This window comes from Oryctolagus cuniculus, chromosome 7 (assembly GCF_964237555.1).
Source record: "Oryctolagus cuniculus chromosome 7, mOryCun1.1, whole genome shotgun sequence".
Taxonomy (NCBI): domain Eukaryota; kingdom Metazoa; phylum Chordata; class Mammalia; order Lagomorpha; family Leporidae; genus Oryctolagus; species Oryctolagus cuniculus.
In genome coordinates this window covers 102,107,826-102,128,243 of record NC_091438.1, presented here as the reverse complement: position 1 = coordinate 102,128,243, position 20,418 = coordinate 102,107,826, and the positions used below count along the sequence as shown (strand labels likewise).

At 38.6% G+C, this 20,418-nt stretch overlaps 1 protein-coding gene across 12 annotated transcripts in view; it reads right to left on the bottom strand.

The window, feature by feature from the left end:
• Positions 1-3,203: 3,203 nt before the first annotated feature.
• ANKRD13C (ankyrin repeat domain 13C) overlaps positions 3,204-20,418 on the bottom strand; it is a 132,208-nt gene continuing 114,993 nt past the window's right edge. For 5 of the 12 annotated variants that reach the window (XR_007924037.2, XM_002715925.5, XM_070078281.1 and 2 more), the window contains 2 exons: positions 14,209-14,309; positions 3,204-4,869 (listed from right to left, as the gene is read on the bottom strand). Coding sequence is in view for 9 of the 12 variants with exons in the window: in XM_002715925.5 (XP_002715971.2) it covers positions 4,739-4,869; positions 14,209-14,309 (232 nt within the window). In the remaining 3 variants the exon portion in view is untranslated. Of the gene's footprint in view, positions 4,870-11,016; positions 11,213-13,644; positions 13,883-13,994; positions 14,040-14,208; positions 14,310-20,418 lie in introns of those variants that run through there. The other 7 variants (XR_011390665.1, XM_051857626.2, XM_051857629.2 and 4 more) reach the window with 4 other exon arrangements.

Genomic DNA, 20,418 nt, shown 5'->3' with positions numbered 1-20,418 from the left:
GGATCCAAGCTGATTAAGTAGTCTTTTTAAGGCTTTTGTCTTTCTGCCAAATGCTGAAGTTTGATGTCTCACAAGCAATTGGGACAGAAAGATGGATGATTGTGGTTGGGGCAATATGAATACATTAGAACCAACCATAAGTGCACGTGAGAAGCCACAAGATGGACTCAAAGTCTAGTCAGGTATTATTGCTTCTGGCCTTGGTGGTGTGAGCATTCTGCAAAAGCAAGGACTCTTCATCATGGACCTAAACATACATCTGGCCCAGAAGTCTGAGAAGCTGAAGGAGAATCCAAGGAGGTGGCCCAGATATTGCATAATGCCAAAGGAGCAGCAGATGTACCTCAATGTGTATGCACTACGAAATTTGCTTTTCTATGTTCCAGAAACATCCCAGCCAGTACTGTCAGCCCTCTTTAGTGACGAAAAACTCTATTTATGGGAAGTACAGCTAAATAAGTGGTGGGTTTTATATTTTTGTTTTGTGATGTCATATGGTATAACTAAACTAATTAAAGTTCTTTTCACTTGCCAAACATGATCACAATGAGGAATGATTAGTAACTTTCTGGGATATACTTAGGAAATTTTGCTTCAAAATTTTTAAGTGTGTTTATGGCAAAGTGAAATTTTAATTCTTTATACCACATGTGCCATTATAACTAAAACTATTAAAAGTACTACTGTTCTAAAATGAGCTATAACAGTTACAAAGTTCACCACAAAGCAGTCATTGAAAATACAGTGGCATCAACTTAAAAAATGGATAATACTTGACATGGTATCAGATTTTTAGATGGCAAAGATATTATTGTCCCAAACTTCTGACATACATACAAAAATGGGTTTTAATTTATATTGCACAAACCAAGGGCTTTCACCAAAATATTGTTTTGTAGTCCTTACAGGTGATTTATTATCTCCCATTCCTTTATCTCTAGGGTAAGTTTCACTGCCAGTTGTTGGAAAGCTTCCAGAATTTCAAAATATAGCAACTTTGGCACACGTATGTTTCGTTAATCTTAGAAAATGTGACTAAGAAGCCTTTTGCTGGAGTTAACAGCAGTTAACAATATATTGTATCCCATACTAAGCTGATTAATTTTTTCACTCAGTTTTAAAATTTAGCATACCAAATGCGGGACTTAAAATTCACCTAAGTTTTCTACTCCATCTTTTCCTAATAGGACCTTTGTTGGCTGTATACTTGGTGAAGCGTGGGGAAAGGCCTCACGGAACAGTCATTATTCACCACTCTACCACAAGATGTGAATAAACTCTATGTGAATAACACTAGAAACCCATTTTTATTAGCACAAGTGGGGCTTAATACCAGTTCTCACTAGGAGAAAGAAACTAGATTTTCAGCTTTTATCAGCAATGGACTGTATCAATTTTCAATCCATCTTACATACTTACACTCAGAATAATCAGTGCATCTGCTTAATCTTGCCTTTTTATAAAACTTGACAACTCTGTATTTGAATGTCTATGGAGAACAAATTGTCTCGTCAGAGAAATTTCTTAGACAAGAGTCATACTTTCTTGAAATACAATAGTGGCAGGAATAGTGAAAATTTCTAAACGGCCATTTAAGATGGCTGGCTAACTTGGGGCAGGCATTTGGTGCAGTGGTTAAACAATGGAAATGCTGCATCCCATACTGGAGTGCCTAGGATCAAGTCCCACCTTCTCAACCAATCCAGCTTCCAGCTAATAACACACCCTGGGAGGCAGAGTGATAGCAAGTACTAAAGTTCCTGCCACCCATATAGGAGACAGAATTCGTCTTCTGGCTTCAGCCTGGCTCAGTCTTGGCTGCTGCAGGCATTTGAGGTATGAACCAGTGGATGGAAAGAGCGCGACCTCGCTCTTTCTCCACTCTCCTCTCTCTCTCATTCTGCCTTTCAAATCAACATAAGTAAAACCTTTTTTTTTTTTAAGAAAAATTACTGTCATCACCCTCCCCCAATTTGAAAACGTTCTAAAATCACAAATGCAAGGCCTATAAAATTTTATGTACGTATATCACAAATCTTGATATGAAATATATCATATTGTGATCTATTCACTTATAACTGTATGTAGCTTCATTAATTGGATTAAAAGGTAATTTTGAAAAATCTGATATTGTGAAAAGTTTATTTGCATTGACTTTTTCCACCATTTTTAAAAAAAATTTATTTATTTATTTGAAAGCGATACACAGAGAGAAAAGGAGAGGCAGAGAGAAAGAGGTCTTCCATCCGCTGGTTCACTCCCCAGTTGGCCACAATGGCTTGAGCTGCACCAATACGAAGCCAGGAGCCAGGAGCATCTTCTGGGTCTCCCACATGGGTGCAGGCACCCAAGAACTTGAGCCATCTTCTACTGCTTTCCCAGGCCATAGCAGAGAGCTGGATAGGAAGTGGAGCAGCCAGGACTTGGACTGGTGCCCATATGGGATGCTGGCACTGCAGGCGGCAGCTTTACCCACTGCACCACAGCACCACACTGCTTTCCCAGGCCACAGCAGAGAGCTGGATCAGAAGTGGAGCAGCCAGGACTTGGACTGGTGCCCATATGGGATGCTGGCACTGCAGGCGGCGGCTTTACCCACTACTCCACAGCACCAACCCCTCCATCATTATTCTTACAAGATACTGACACTTGTTTGTTCTTTGTGATTAAAGACATTTTGAAATGGATAATCTGTTTCAACTACTCTTTAAAGAAAAAGACACGTCTTAAAAACAAAACTTAAGTGCAAAGTTTTCAGAAGTCTTCCTATCACCACTGTACTCCAGTAAAATAGTCACAGCTTTTAGGAAATTGATAAATCCCAAGCTACAACTTACTACTTTTCCTCCCTAAGTTGTCTGCACTTATGAAAAAAATCTGCAACATAGTCCTGAAAGTATACCACATTCCAACAAAATAATGGGAGCTAAAGACATTTGTCATCACTGTCTTTCAGATTCTCAAACTTCCTAAAATCACTGATCGACACAATGATTCAAATTCTCTCTCTTGATCTAACCATTTTGTAAATAATAGGGATCTACTTCTATTCAGAAAGGCAAGTCTGAGTTTACCAATTCTTTCCTCAAAATTCAACAGGCCCACATATGGTAATAATGAAGTCTTTGAATTTTTAACTATGACTTTTTTCTTCCTTACAAAATATATTTAATCAAATGTCAACAAATGCAATGTATGTATCAGTATGGGTGATGCAGCTTTAAAGATGTTTATTATAAAAATTTTCTTATGGTTGATTGTTTGGATTTTTTTAATAAATCATCTCTTCAATAAAGGTCTCTAAATTCATTTGAAATTATCTAAAACCCTGGAAAAAGTTGAAACTGCTGATCATTCTAAAAAAAAAAAAACTTGACAGATGCATTCTTGACACATTCATCAAGATACATTTTAAAAACATTTAGCTTAGCTCTTTAATACAACATGACACTTTATGACTGTTACACATTATTCTCCCTAATTTATTTTCATTCTTGGACCGTCCAACCATCTTGGAATAAATATGAAAAATTTTAAGTTGCAAAAGTGAGTAATACATGATTTTGACATTTTGGAGACAATTAAAATCCATAAATATTTTCCTGTGATTTAAAAAAAAATAAACAATAGGAATCACCATTCTTGTATATGCTTTTGGACTTTTACTTGTAACAAATATAGTCTGTTAGCATATAAAATGTTACTATCATATTTTGAAAGCTTTAAATATGTTGTGTAGGGTTGTCTAAAACATGTAGACTGTTTTTTAAAACTGACATCAGTGCATCCATATTCCACTAAAAACAAACAAAATAATCAGACTGATGTGCACTTACTAGGAAGCAAGTTTAAAAATTTGGATTTTGTTTTAAAGTGCTGAGATTTGGAAGAGGACTATGTTTAAGCATGCTAACCGTACCTTATCATGAACAAAACAAGGACTCTGAAACTCAAGTTTAGGAAAAAAATAGAGGTTCTATGAAAGGAAGATTAGTAACAAACGTTTTCCATTGAAGAAAGAATTCAGGTAAAAACAAATAGCACCACAATGAATTGCACTAAGGTGCTAAAGGAGGTACCTTATTCCCTGCAGAGTGAACGCTCCTTCTGAAATGTATTGCAACATATAAATGCAATTGTTTAATGGTTACCATTTGGTTCATTCGTCTACAGAAAATTGCATTCCTTCTAGTTCATTATACTGAACAAACATTCAAATTACTGAACTATACATAATGTTACATAGTTTACATTTTATGAAAACAAAGTTTGAAGGACTATTTATAAATGTCACCTTGAATATAAGATGACAACTTTAAAAGGGCTTCATATCTCTTAAGACATTTAATTTATGTTAATGGTCCAGGAGTGTTTTAGATATAGATATAGATATAGATATATTTATATGCATATATATTTCAACAAGAAAGAAGTGTAAAAATTTTTAAAAACAAATCACAGCACTCATAGCTGCTTTACATATGAAGGTCTTAGGGTCATTAAGGTGTCAAACTATTACACTTATAGTAAGTATATTTTTAAAAAGACTGAAAGTGGCACATCAGAAAACTTGCTGAAATTCTTATTAGATGCCCATTTCATTATCATGTTACTGATGTGTCAATTCAATGTGTAATTCCCTTTTCTTCATGGAAAGCACTTGTCCCTTCTATTTGGATTCACTTCTGGGGTCCCTGCATTCTCCTTCCTGGGTTAGGTGGCATCATCTTCCAGTCAGTCAAAGATCAGGAAAACGGCTGGGGTCTTCCTTGTAGTCATCAGGTATAGTGAAGATGGAGCCATCAAATTCATCATATCGAAACTCCTGAAAAGTCACAGTGGCTGTGATCGTGGGAAACACAGGTATATCTACAGAGAGAACAATGATAATACTGTAAAATCAATTGTTAATCGATTTGTAGACTAAAAAGCATCATATGTCCGACATATGCTTTAAAATTTCAAAAAAAAAATTACTCAGAGACCAGACAAATTCAAACTTATGGCTCATATCAAGTATTTATGTGCTCTTGGGAAGGGTTTGGGTTCTAGTGAGGAGGTACAGACACTGAGTCATGTGAATTACATTCAAGAGCAAATCCCTTCCACCAGTCTTAAGAATGTAATGCCAATTCCATCACTCTATTTTTTTTCTCTTGGGACAAAAGAACAGCTATATTTTATAGTTTTGCATCCTGACATATTTCTTCAGATTATGGTATACATATTACTCTGACTCTTTGAGCTCATTTTTCATTTTTAGTAATCCAAGTGAAATAATTAATCATTTTTGTTTTAAAACACTAAAAGCAATCTATCATAAATATGTGGGGGTAAAAATGGACTCATCAGAGTTGGAACAATACCACACCACCCTAGCCAAACAGTGTTCTAAGTGAAACACATTTCTGACTAAAATCTGACATTAAAAATAAGCAGATACAGTAATCTTTCTGGTTAGTCTTATTGCTAATATGAATTATTAGAGCATAAATCATAAAACCTGGGTTCTGCTTTCTGCAAATCATTTTACTTAAGAGCCTCAGGAATTTAATTTATAAAATGAACTCTCAAAGTCTCCAAACACTATGAAAGGAATGTATGAATGCTGTCTCAGGTGTCTTTGTAGGGAAAGGACATTTTAAATTCAGTTTACTACAGGCCAACTGCTTATTACAGAAAATAATGTTCTTGTATAAGAACAAAGCTACATTAAACACAAAAATAAATATAAGAATTAATAGGTTTCCAGTTATTTCTTGGGAGAAAAAAAATCATTCATTTGTGCCTTCTATATGTAGGTGTGATTCTAATCCAGGATTCAACAAACCAAGGCCCACAGCCTGGCCTGTGAGCAAAGAAAAATTTTTACATTTTCATGTTGTTGAAGAAAAAAATGAATAATATTCATGAAGTGAAATTACATGAAAGTCAAAATTCAGTGTGCATAAATAGTTTTGGAATACAACATATCCATTCATTTACTTACTGCTTATAGTTAATTTCATTCTCCAAAAAGAGCTGAATGGTTGTTACAGAAATCATGGACTACAAAGCCTAAAACATTTACTAACTTCCTGAAAAAGTCTGCTGACCCCTGTTAAGGGCATTGGCTACAAGTCAGTAAACAAAAAATGAAATTCACATATTTATGGAGATTAAAGTCTAGTTGGGAGAGACAGCTAACAAATACGTAAAAAGTAACAGTGATTAGCATCTACAGAAAAGTAAAGCATGATAGAGAATAGGGTAAGAGTTGCTGGTCCAAAGAAAACTCAGTGAGATGATCTTCCAGCAATGAGCTGAGATAACAACCATGATGTTGCCTAGAGGATGAAAATTCTAAACAGAAGGAACAAGTACAAAAGGCCCCAAAGGAAAATGCCTGGTTTATTCTAGGAACAGCAAGGAAGCCAGTGTCACTGAAACCAAGGGAAGGAGGGAGAAATTGGCAGGAGATGAGGTCAAACAGGAAACAGGCAGTTAAAGGTGGGGTTTAGGCCAATGAAAAGACTTTGCCTTTTACTATAGAGAAGATGTAAAACTACTGGGGATGAGACAGGAGTAGGAATGTAACAAGTTTTAGCAGAAGTACTGAGAAAGTCTCCTAGACTGACAAAAGCAAAAAAGGAGACATGCTCCAGGAATCACTCATTGAAAGACGACCCCTCAAGAGAGTCAAATCTTGCCAAAAGTTAAGAGAAAAACAGAAAGTTTCCATTAGATTTAACCATACGAATATCAATAATAAGCATGTAAGAGTGGAAGAGAAAGAAAATCTACAATGGACTAAGAAAGGAGTGAGTAAACTTTTTACTTTGAGATAACCTTTTACTTTGAGATAATAATTGATTTACAGGCCACTGTAAGAAATAATACAGAAAGATCCCTTGAATATTTTATCCAATTTCCCCCCAACAGTAGCTTCTTATAAACAAAACAATATCAAAATCTGAACATTGGCAATACAGGAAAAGATTAAGAATATTACCAAAAAGGCAAATACCACATGGTCTCCCTTATAAGTGGGAACTAAAATTTAAAAACCAAACAAAAAACAAACGTCTATGTCTGTCAGTACTGTTGCAAATATAGTTTTGTAAAATTTTATGCCTTTGTTAAACCAATGTTAAGAATGTTATACTACTGCCGGCACTGCGGCTCAGTAGGCTAATCCTCCACCGGCACCAGCACACCGGGTTCTAGTCCCGGTAGAGGCACCAGATTCTGTCCCAGTTGCCCCTCTTCCAGGCCAGCTCTCTGCTGTGGCCCGGGAGTGCAGTGAAGGATGGCCCAGGTGCTTGGGCCCTGCACCCGCATGGGATACCAGGAGAAGCACCTGGCTCCTGGCTTCAGATCAGCGCAATGCGCTGGCCGCCGCGGCCATTGGAGGGTGAACCAATGGCAAAAGGAAGACCTTTCTCTCTGCCTCTCTCTCTCACTGTCCACTCTGCCTGTCAAAAAAAATTTTTTTTAAATAATAAAAAAGAATGTTATACTACTATAGTTTTAATGATCTGCGATTACTTCAAAATTTACTATATATGGGTGAAATGTCCATTTTTCCATTCAATTATTGTTTATAGCTGTTGTCAATATTCTCATTAAACTAGGGTCTTTTTGCTTTTTACTGGTTAAACTAATTATTTGATGAAGTATTAAGCATACTTTACTGTAATATAATTTTAAAATATGTTATCTCGGGGCCAGCGCTGTGGCATAGCGGGTAAAGCCACCACCTGCAGTGCCGGCATCCATACAGGCACAGGTTCATATCCCAGCTGTTCCACTTCCAATCCTGCTCTCTGCATTGGCCTGGGAAAGCAGTGGAGGATGGCCCAAGTCCCTGGGCCCCTGCACCCACATGGGAGACCTGGAGGAAGTTCCTGGCTCTGGCTTTGGATCTGCGCAGTCCTGGCCATTGAGGCCAACTGGGGAGTGAACCAGCGGATGGAAGACCTCTCTCTGCCTCTTCTCTTTCTGTGTAACTCTGACTTTCCAATACATATATAAATCTTTAATGCACTTCTTAACGACTTACAGAAAAGATACTAATTTTTTTAAGATTTTATTTATTTATTTGAGAGGTAGAGTTACAGACAGTGAGAGGGAGAAACAGAGAGAAATGTCTTCCTTCCGTTGGTTCACTCCCCAAATGGCCACAACAGCCAGAGCTGCGCCAATCCGAAGCCAGGAACCAGAAGCCAGGAGCTTCCTCCTGGTCTCCCATGGGGGTACAGGGGCCCAAGCACTTGGGCCATCTTCTACTGCTTTCCCAGGCCACAGCAGAGAGCTGGATTGGAAGAGGAGCAGCCGGGACTAGAACCGGCGCCCATATAGGATGCTGGTGCTGCAGGCGGAGGATTAACCTACTGTGCCACGGCACTGGCCCCAAGCGAAAGATACTAATTCTGAGAACTCATTCTTTCTTCTAGCCAACTTAAAGCACTCTTATTGGTTCTAAGATTTTGTCCTTCGTATTGACGATGGCCTGTGCTGCTGGGGCCATTGCTGCATTGGAGTTGCTGCTTCTGCCAGTCTCTTCCTGGTTCCTGCCTTTGCCATCCTCACCACTACTGCCCTAGCTGCCATCTCCTTTCTCACCCCGCCCCCTACCCTTCCTGCAGATCACCTGGAGGCCGGGCTTCAAAAATGAAAGCTTAAAACAAAAGTCAGTATTAATTTTTAAAAATTGTTGGTTTATTTATTGGCAGAAGGGCGAGACAGGGAAGAGATCACATCCACTGGTTCAACATTCCCCATCTTTCCATTTTAAAAACAACAACAAAAATACAAAAAGGGTGGGGGAGAAAAAGGGTGAGCAGGAGAGAGGAGGAGGAAGAAAATACCATTACATTCATAGATCTGTATCTATAAATCACAATGAATCTGCTAAGAATTCAAATTAAAAAAATAAACAGAAAAGTTTCAGAGTATTCCCAGAACCACACACTGCCTCGTGTCAAATCCCTCACATTTACATCCATTATGCCTGTGCCTCATCCATTCCTTAATTCCTGGACCCCAGTTAACTCGTCATTTCTCTAGTTTTTGTTTTGTTATATTTTTTACTTCAAGCGCTTTACATAGATGGAATCATATAGGATGTCACCACTGGGACTGGCTTTCTTTTCCCATCATAATTTTCTGGTTATTCATCTAGGCTGCTTCTCATGTATCAACAATTTATTCTTTTTTTATTGCTTAAGAGTAGTCCATGCTATAGATATACTGTAGTTTATCTATTGAAAATTGTAATTCTTCAGCTATTACAAATAAAGCTGCTATGAAATGAACATTTGTGTACAGGTCTTTGTGTGAACATAATCTTTAATTTTCTGGAATAAACGCTTAGGAGTGCAACTACTTGGTTACATGGTAGTTGTTGTACCTTTAGTTTTTAAGAAACCAAAACACTGATAAAAAAAAATAAATAAAAAAAAAATTTAAGTTCATTATCATTATCTATAGTCACTTTAATGTGCAATAAAACACCAGAATTTCTTAAAAAAAAAAAAAAAAAAAAAAAAAGAAACCAAAACACTTACCAGAGTGGCTGTACCAATGTAAACCATCATAATACTACAAGTGATCAAGTTTCTCCACATCTTCACTCACTAAGATGTTGTTGTCACAATACTTTATTTCACCCATTCTATTAGATATATAATGGTATCTCCTCATAGTTTTAACTTGCATACCCCCAAAGGCTAATAATACTGAATAATTTTCATGTACTTATTTTCCATATCTATATATGCCTTAATGAAATATTTCTTTGTGTCTTTTACCCTTTTCTAATTGGCTTTTGATGACTTATGAGAGTTATTTGTTTATTCTAGGTATTGGACTTTTGTTAAGATATATGGTTTGAAAATATCTTCTCCCCCTCCATAGCTTGTGTTTTGTTACTTTTACCCAAGTCTTTCTTTCTGAGAGCAAACCATGTTTTTAACTTTTGATGAAATCCAATTTATTGATTTTTCCTTTTATGGACTGTGATTTTGGTATAAAAGTTAGTAACTCTGTAGCAGATCTGTAAGCATCATTTATAAGGCTGGACAAGTGGTAACAAGTTCTTTCAATTTCTGTTTGTTATGAAAGGTCTTTATTTCACCTTCATTCAGAAATTAGACCTTTTCAGGGTACACTATTGTGGGTTGACAGTTTTTTTTTTTGTTTGTTTAAGACATGGACTATATCTCTCATTCTTTCCTAGCCTGAAGGGTTTTTGATGAGAAGATTTAAAATTATGATTCAATTCTGTCAGCAAGAAACTCATATCAATTATAATGATACAAGCAGATTAAAATAAAAGGATGAAAGAATATATAATGCAAATTTAACCAAAGGAAAGCAGGACTGATTATAATAAAATTAAATAAAGATTTCAGATAAAAAAATTATCAGAGACAAGGAAGAATATTATGTAATAATGAAATCATCAATCCATGATGTGGCTGGTGCTGTGGGGTAGTGGGTAATGCCGCTGCCTACAGTGCTGGCATCCCATATGGGCAGCGGTTCTTATCTTGGCTGCTCCACTTCCACTGTTCTCTGCTGTGGCCCAGGAAAGCAGTAGAAGAAGATTGCCCAAGCCAGCTCCTATAACTTCATTTTTATTTATAGTGTTTCTGAGTGTACCTCTTTGTACAGCTTCATTACTGTTTACCTAGGTATAGTGTCATCATTTTACCAATTCAAGTGAAATACAGAAATACCAATTCAAGTGAAATAGAGAAATCTTGCTTCCCTTTATATCCCTTTATCCCTCACCCATTTAAAATATAATTGTAAATAGGAAGCAAGATTGGAGAGATTAGTAAACTTTAAAATACCTTGGCTTTGGAAAGCAAAGATTAAAGTAGGTTTTGGATATGGTAAATTACTGAGATTTTTTTTTCAGTTGGTTGAATCTAAAATGAGAAAGTCTAGCAATTAAGAAGGAAACATCAATAGTAGAAAAGGGAGGTAAAATGTAAAGGACTATGGCATAACTGACACAGCAAGCTTTAATTTTTAAATGCTTATTTTTTTATTTATTTGAAAGGAGGAGAGAGAGATCTTCTATCCACTGATTTACTCCCTAAATTCCTGCAACAGCAGGGACTGGGCCAGGCTGAAGCCAGGGGCTGGGAGCTCCATTTGGGTCTTCCACATGGGTGGTAGGCATCCGATACTTGGGTCATCTGCTGCCTCCAAGGCACAATAGCTGGAAGCCCGGTTGGAAAGCAGGGTCAGAAGCACAGATGGGTTTCAATTGAAGGAACTCTGATACAGAATGTGGATATCCCAAATGATGGCTTAACCTGCTGTACCACAACACTTCCCACCCCCAGCAAACTTTTAAAATAGCTGGGAAGACAATAGATTAATAGTACAAATGAAGAGATCATTCAAGCTATGAAGACTGGCGTCACTTCTACTGAGAACAGATGGAGGAGAAGAAAGGCCTCGTGCAGGAAATTCCACATAGGATGTTTGGGAACAGTGAGAGAGGTCCCATTTCTGATTGCTGTTTTTGTAATGAAGGAAGTAAAATGATCTGATTAGACTGTAAGAGGAAATAGTAAGAGAGTATGGAGAGTTGATAAAAGAGGTTCAAATTTAGCCTTTGAGAAGAATGAGAAAATCAAATCAGAAAACGATCATATCTAATCAATATTTAAAGCTCTGGTTGATTTTAAAAACTTATGTTAATGACAATTTTCAAATTTTTATAATTTTCTCCTAATTATGATTCTTATCCTAAATATAGAAACAGAAATGATGGAAAATTAAACCAACCCAGGAATGGTATTTTACAGGATTGGTTCAAAAAGAAAATAAGAGAATAGCTGAACAAATTCCTCATAACTTTAAGTATACAAGCAAGATTATCCACCCCTTTTTAAGAATGTAGTTCTGGGGCCAGCTCTGTGGTGTAACAGGTAAAGCCGCCACCTACAGTGCTGGCATCCCATATGGGTGCTGGTTCAAGTCTCGGCTGCTCCACTTCCAATCCAGCTCTCTGCTATGGCTTGGAAAAGCAGTAGAAGATGGCCTAAGCCTTTGGGCCCCTGTACCCGCATGGGAGACTCAGAAGAAGCTCCCAGCTCCTGACTTCAGAGCAGCTCGGCTCTGGCTGTTGCAGTCATTTGGGGAGTGAACCAGTGGATGGAAGACCTCTCTCTCTCTAGCTCTACCTCTCTCTGTAAGTCTGTCTTTCAAACAAAATAAATAAATCTTAAAAAAAAAAAAAAAAAAAGAAAAAGACTGTAGTTCTGTGGTAGGTGTTTGGCCCAGCAGTTAAGACATCTTCATCCTAAATCGGAGTTCCAGGGTTTGATTCCCAGTTCCAGACTCCAACTTCTCGTCAGTGTAGGCACTAGGAGGCAGTAGTTGATGGCTAAAGAAATTGGCTTCCTGCTCCCTACTTAGGAGACCTGGACTGAGTTCAGAGCTCCTAGTTCTAGCTCCAACCGAACCCCAGTCACCCATTGCAGGCATTTGGAGAATGAACCAATAGACCAGAGTTCACTGGCATTTTCTCTTTCTGCCTCTCAAGATAATAATAATAACAACAACAAGAAGAAGAATGTAACTTTTCATCAGAGAAATTTCTGCAAAAAAGTACTGTAGATTATTTTTTCTTCCCATATAATAAAAATATCTATTTTGCATAAAAATCTATACTGTACCATGATGTTGATTTGGGTTTGAAATTTTTTAAGAATTTTATTAATTAATTTGAAAGGCTGAGTTACAGAGAGAGGGAAAGAAAGAAAAAGGTCTTCCATCCACTGGTTCCCTCCCTAAATGGCCACAACAGTCAATGCTAGGCCAGGCCTAAGCCAGGAGTCAAGCACTTCTTCCAGGTCTCCCAAGTGAGTGGCAAGGGCCAAGGACCATTTTCCACTGCTTCATTTCTTTAAGTAGACACTGGGCTCCCTGTGCTTTTTGTATGGTAAAGAGGAACTAGAATGACATTTCAAAATCATTTTATCATCCATTTTAATGCTTACTCCCAAGTTTGGAAAATTGAGACCATCTGGCTTAATTTTTAACAATGAAAATGTTATTTCTGATAGTAAACATGTTTGCCTACTTATCCTGAGACGTAGTTTTGAAAATATTGAAATATATCCAAGAATAATATAAAGATTATAGTTGCTCTATTGAGTTTTCTCTCCCACTAGAATGTGAACACCAAGGGAGCAGAAACTTTTGTTGTCTCTCATCTCTAGAAGGATATCGACCACAGCACAACCACTAATTAAATATTGCTTGGCTAGATCGGTGCATGGTACTGAAGGCACTCCTAAACCTAAAATTCATACCAAATCTAAGCCTAAAGTCCTAAACTATTAAGCACCTTTTATTAGTCTCCGGTAACCAGTTTTCTAAGTTAAAAAGATAAGTATATGCAAAAAATGATATCTTACTGTTTCTAAAGTTCTTGACTTCAGATGAAATTAAGTTAAAATCTTTAAGACTAACAAATAAAAAATATGACTACTATTTTGAAATATTCCCACTATGCAGAAACTCACAGGATGCTACAGATTTGGGCTAAACTACAGTCTCCCTATTTCCTATTAAAAATATTATTACATTACATCATTGGTTTACCTTTATCTATGAAATATTTTCATATCTATTACATTTATTTTTTTAAAGATTTATTTATTTATTTATTTATTTGAGAAGCAGAGTTACAGAGAGAGCAAAGGAGAGACAGAGGTCTTCCATCTACTGGCTCACAACCCAAATGGCCATAATGGCTGGAGCTGGGCCAATCCAAAGCCAGGAACCAAGAACTTCTTCCAGGTCACCCATGCAGGTGCAGGGGCCCAAGCACTTGGGCCTTCTTCCACTGCTTTCCCAGGCCATCAGCAGAGAGCTGGATCAGAAGAGGAGCAGATAAGACATAAACCAGCACCCATATGTGATGCTAGTGCTGCAGGAGGAGGCTTACCTACCATGCCACAGTGCGCAGCCCTCTTTATATTTACTTTAGATCAAGTGGAATTTGAACCCTCAACAGGCATTTTGTACATCTGACAAAATATGAATATCAATGCATATAATTTTAGAAATACTTTACAAATATATAAGCAACTAGGAAATCTATTTTCCCTTAAAATATGACTTATTAAATGTTAATAAACAGCTACATATTTATAATATACACAAACATGAGTTTACATTTTTCTCTTTTTCTCTTACCTAATTTTACAGGAAAGCCTGGAGGCAGCTTCATCTGAACAAACTCTCTAAGCTTGTTAAAGTGCTTGAAGGGAGCTATTACTTCTAAAACATTCAATAATCTGAAAAATGAAAGAAGAAAAAAGATTTCACTTTTTCAAGTTGATTTCTTTGTGTCTGTATGCTGTTTAACTATATGCTTTAAATTTAGATAGTAGTACTGATTTCCAGATATTAGATAAAAAAATTACATACCTTCTGCCTCCTGGTTTATTATTTTTTCTGTTATGATTAATAACTTTCAATTGTGCTGTCACAATTTTCCTAGGTGTTTGATATTAGGTATATATTTAAACGGATGGAAGGCTTACACCTGTCTTCTATCTGAAGTCTGCATACTTACTATTTGGGTGGCTGAATTTCACTGTCAATGTATCATGTGTTTGAAGAGTTCTTATGTGTTTAACACTCCATGAATATATGATAAGTAAGCATTGCTTGTCTTTATTCTTTTTAGTTAATGCTCCTATATTTTCATTTATTTGAAAGGCAGAGCAGGAGAGAAAGATTTCTTCCCTCATAGTGGTTTACTTCCCAAATGCCAGCAATAGCAAGGGCTGGGTGAGGCTGAAGCCCAGAACTTCATTCAGATCCCCCACATGGGTGGCAGGAGCCCAAGCACTTGAGCCCTGTGCTATCTTCCAGGATGATTATCAGGAAGGTGGATGAGAAACAGAAGCAGCACTTCAGCGTGGGATGTAGGCATCCCAAGTAGTGGATTAAAATGCTACACAACAATACCTGCCACTTGTCTTTATTCTTAAAAGAAAATTTGGCTTGCATAAACTTTCAGAATATACTATTTTTCCATTTGAACTACAAATTCATAATTTTTCCTGGCATTCTGTAACACACTAGTCATTATAGTACAATTTATCCTTTCATCCTTTTGTTGAATGGATTTCACTTTCAAGTAATATTTTTCTTCCAAAAAGATGCTAGGGGCTGGTGCTATGGCATAGTTGGTAAAGCCACCGCCTGCAGTGCTGGCATCCCATATGGGTGCTGGTTCGAGTCCTGGCTGCTCCACTTCTGATCCAGCTCTCTGCTGTGGCCTGGGAAAGCAGTGGAAGATGGCCCAAGTCCTTGGGCCCCTGCACCCACATGGGAGACCCAGAAGAAGCTCCTGGCTCCTGGCTTCAGATTGACACAGCTCCGGCCATTGTAGCCACCTTGGGAGTGAACCAGCAGATAGAAGACCTCTCTCTCTCTCTCTCTCTCCTTCTCTTTCTGTATAACTCTGACTTTGAAATAAAAATAAATAAATCTTTTAAAAAAACATGCTACTGGGGCCGGCGCTGTGGTGTAGCAGGTAAAGCTGCCGCCTGCAGTGCCGGCATCCCATATGGGCGCCGGTTCGAGACCCAGCTGCTCCACTTCTGATCCAGCTCTCTGCTATGGCCTGGGAAAGCAGTGGGAGATGGCCCAAGTCCTTGGGCCCCTGCACCCATGTGGGAGACCTGGAAGAAGCTCCTGGCTCCTGGCTCCAGATCAGTGCAGCTCCGGCCTTTGCGGCCATTTGGGGACTGAACCAGCAGATGGAAGATTTTCTCTCTCTCTCTCTCTCTGCTTCTCCCTCTCTCTCTGTGTGTAACTATGACTTTCAAGTAAAATAAATAAATCTTTAAAAAAAAATGCTACTGCTGTCATATTTCTTGAGTTCTTTTATGTCTGAGAATATCCTCAGCTGCCTTCGTATCTGAATGACTACTATGCTGACATATTATCAGCCCATGCTTTCTTTGCTTCAGAAATATCAAGATACATGAAAATAATGTAAAGCCAGGCTGACTTCATCCCTTTTCTGCCCAGATGCCTTCAAATGTAGTAAAAACTGAAGCTGAAAAGTTTCATCAGGATTTTTGTTAATGATTGTTCTATATCAATTTTTCTTATAATCTACTCTTCTTCTATAGATTCAGTTCTGCTTTAGAGAGAATTTTTCTTCTTTTTTTGTTTAAAGATTTATTTTATTTATTTGAAAGGCAGAGTTACAGAGAGACAGAGGGAGAAATAAAGAGATAAAAAGAAATCTTCCATTCACCGGTTCACTCCCCAGAAGGCTACAATGGTTGGGGCTGGGCCAGGTCAAGCCAAATCCAGAAGCCAGGAGCTACTTCCAGGTCTCCTGCACATGGGTGCGAGAGCCCAAGGACTTGGGCCATCTTCCGCTGCTTTCCCAGGTGCCCATATGGGATGCTGGCATTGCAGGTGGCAGCTTAACGTGTTATGCTACAGCACCAGACCCTATCATATTTTGAATTCTGTTACAGTAATAATTTGGAGACATTGTTTACATGAAACACCAAAATCCCTATGTTGAATCACACTTATCCTCCATACCTACAGTTTATTTAATTCCTTTAATCTCTTCGTCCACTGTATTTACTTTGAGCTGTCAGAATTTAATTTTCAAAGACAGGCATCTGGCCTAGCAGTTAAGAAACCAGTTGAGATGCCAGCACCCCATATTAGAGTTCCTGAGTTTGACACTCACCTCAACTCCTGAGTTTGACACTTGGCACTACTTCTGACTCCAGTTTCCTGCTAATGCAGACCCTGGGAGATAGTGGTGATGGCTCAAATAGTTGGGTTCCAGTTATTCATGTGGGAGACCTGGGTTGGGTTCCTGGCTTACAGTTTTGGCCCCATGCCTGGCCCAGGACCACCGAGGACATTTAGGACTGAATCAGTAGATGGCAGTGCTCTCTCCCTCTCTGTGTCTCTCCATCTCTTCAAAGTAAATAATGAAATATTTAAAAACAAAAGTAAATTGTGGGGCCGGCACCGTGGCTCACTTGGTTAATCCTCTTCCAGTGGCGCCGGCATCCCATATGGGCACTGGGTTCTAGTCCCGGTTGCTCCTCTTCCAGTCCAGCTCTCTGCTGTGGCCTGGGAGTGCAGTGGAGGATGACCCAGGTGCTTGGACCCTTGCACCCACATGGGAGACCAGGAGGAAGCACCTGGCTCCTGGCTTCAGATGGGCGTAGCTCTGGCTATAGTGGCTATTTGGGAGTGAACCAACGGAAGAAAGACCTTTCTCTCTGTCTCTCTCTCTCACTGTTTTAACTCTATCTGTGAAATTAAAAAAAAAAAAAAAAAGCAAAGTGTAAGAACTAGAGAAATTTTTTAAATAATTTAATTTTCAGCAACATCGTCTCTTTTTGTTTTTGTTATTATTTGTTTTATAATACTATTGTTTAATGTTCAATTTATCTCCTTTGGTTTAAATCTCCTTTTCATTTTATTCTACTATCGTCCCAGCTCATCCTAAAGAGATCTAGTTTGTTGCTTTCATATTCTCTTTATGCTTTTCTACACCAATCACAGGCAATTTTTTCTCTCCTTTTATCTATTTTTTGCTCTATAATGACTTTTTTGTTTGGCTTTTCCATGCTTTGTTCCTTATTTTACCTTTTTTCAAGAATCTTAGTTACAACTGTCACATTCTATAAGTTCTAACATCTTTTTTTTTCACATAATGACATATCTAAAATTGGAATAACTCCCAAAATTGATTGTATCTTAAATTAGCCTCAATATTCTTCTTGATTAGTAAATAAAATTTAAAATTGGTGCTTCTTGGGATCAACAGCTCCTAGATAAAAGGAAGTATGGCAGATTTATAAGTGTGGTTAACTCCTCACATTTCTGAGACATTTCTCTGACCTATAGTTTGATGGTGGTATAAAATTCTATCCCATTGTCTGAAGTATGAGTATAGGGCAAGGTCAAGGATTGTGCTATACATAATTGGACTTTGAACTTTTCTATGTATTTATTTCACCAGATTGGAAGAAGAAAGAATGACAAAGGGAAAATAGTCTGGAACTTCAACTCACCCCTCCACTACTTTAGGGAGGAACCTAAAGCCGCAGTTCTGAATCAGCTCTAGCTACCCACTTCTCATCCATCTCTCCAAAGTGGATTTTTTTTAAAAAGGGAACATCTGGGGCCAGCATTGTTGCACAGCAACCCATATCAGAGTGCCGGTTTTAGTCCCAGCTGCTCTCCTTCTGATCTAGCTTCCTACTGATGCATCTGTGGAAGGCAGCAAATGATGGCTCAGTGTTTGGGTCCTTGCCACCCACATGGGAGACTAAGATGGAGTTCCTGGCTCCTGCCTTGAGCCTGACCAAACCCAGGCTGTTGCAGCTATTTGGGGAGTGAACCAACAGAGAGAAGATCTCTCTCTTATTCTCTGTCTCTCTCACTTTCTGTCACTCTGCCAAATGAAGAAAGAGAGCGGGAAAGAGAGAAGGGAAGGGATGGGGAGGGGGAGGGGGAGGGAAGGGACATCTGGTGAATACAGATTTGAAACTTTGCATGCAAGTTGTTCACTGCAACATTGTTTACAATGATAATAAACTACAAACAATCAAAATGTTTACCAGTAAGGAAATGATAAAACAAATGACAGTACTACAATATACTGAGGGAAAAATATAGACAAAAATATAATTACTGTAAGAATTCTATGGTTTGGAAGATTTACAAAGAAAAAAAAGAAAGTCACAGAACAAAACATAAAATAGTTCCCATTTTTATAAAAAATGCAAAAACACAAAAAGATCACAAAATTGTGGTAAAAGAAAACTATCACTTTTTACTCAATAAACTTCCCTATTTTTACACTTTACAGCAAGCACTGAAACCAAACCTCTAAAATATAAAAGCGGCATCCAGTCTCTCATCTGTCTCGCTTAGCCCAAGGTGTCCTTATTCGCCCTTTATCAGAAGGAATTCACTGCTGGTGCCGCGGCTCACTAGGCTAATCCTCTGCCTTGCGGCGCCGGCACACCGGGTTCTAGTCCCAGTTGGGGCACCGGATTCTGTCCCGGTTGCCCCTCTTCCAGGCCAGCTCTCTGCTGTGTGGCCCAGGAGTGCAGTGGAGGATGGCCCAAGTGCTTGGGTCCTACACCCCATGAGAGACCAGGAGGAAGCACCTGGCTCCTGGCTTAGGATCAGCGCGGTGCGCCAGCCACGGCGGCCATTGGAGGGTGAACCAACAGCAAAAGGAAGACCTTTCTCTCTTTCTCTCTCTCACTGTCCACTCTGCCTGTCCAAAAATAAAAAAAATAAAAAAGGAATTCACTGAATTGAGAGAATGATATAGCTGGCCCAACAATGTTCTTTTTTTTTTTTTTAAATTTATTTATTTATTTTGAAAGAGTTACAGAGAGAGGGATGGATACAGAGAGAGATCTTCCATCTGCTGGTTCATTCCCCAGATGGCTGCAATAGCCAGTGCTGGGCTAGGCCAAAGCCAGGAGCCAGAAGCTTCATCCAGATTACCTACTTGGGTGGCAGGGGCCCAAGTACTTGGGCCATTTTTGCTGCTTTTCCCAGGCCATTAGCAGGGAGCTGGATCAGAAGTGGAGCAGTCAGGGTTTGTCTGTGTGGGTGCAAACTATTGTAATCTTTACTTAGTACAGAGTTGACCTTCTGTATATAAAAATAATTAAAAATGAATTTTAATGAAGAATGGGATGGAAGAGGGAGTAGGAGATGGGATGGTTTGCAGGTGGAGGGTGATTATGGGGGGAAGAACTGCTTTTATCCAAAAGATGCACTTTCAAAATTTGTATTTATTAAATAAGTTTTTTATTAAAATAAATAAAAATTAAAAAAAAAAAAGAACCAGTGTCTACATGGGATGCCAGTGTCACAGGAGGCAGATTTACCTGTTACGCTACAATGCTGGCCCACCACCCACAAGGTTCTAATAACTGGACTCAAGAAGTCATCTGGTTCTCTAACAGATAAAACCTCAATGGTCAGTATGGTCTGGAGGGATCTGTTTAGGGGAATTCCAGGTCCAGGCTGGGAGATTCCAGGTCTGGGGCAAAAGATAACCCACCTACATGTAACCCCCAGACCAACTGGAGACCACCTGACCATCATGAATTCTCTAAAGATCACAGCATCACTAATCAATCAAAGGAAGGTCAGGAGCACCAATGAGTATCTCGAACTTGGACATGAGCTGATGAACATCTCTCAGCCCCAATTTCCATCTTTAGGAGCCTTCACTTCTATCTGGAAATTAAGCATCAGCTGCCTGGCTTCTTGCTCTGCACTTTGCAATAAATGCCTACTGTCTCCTACTACCCTGATGTCAGTGATTGGCTTTCTGAGCATCTGGCAAGAGGATCCAGTTTGGGGGTTCTA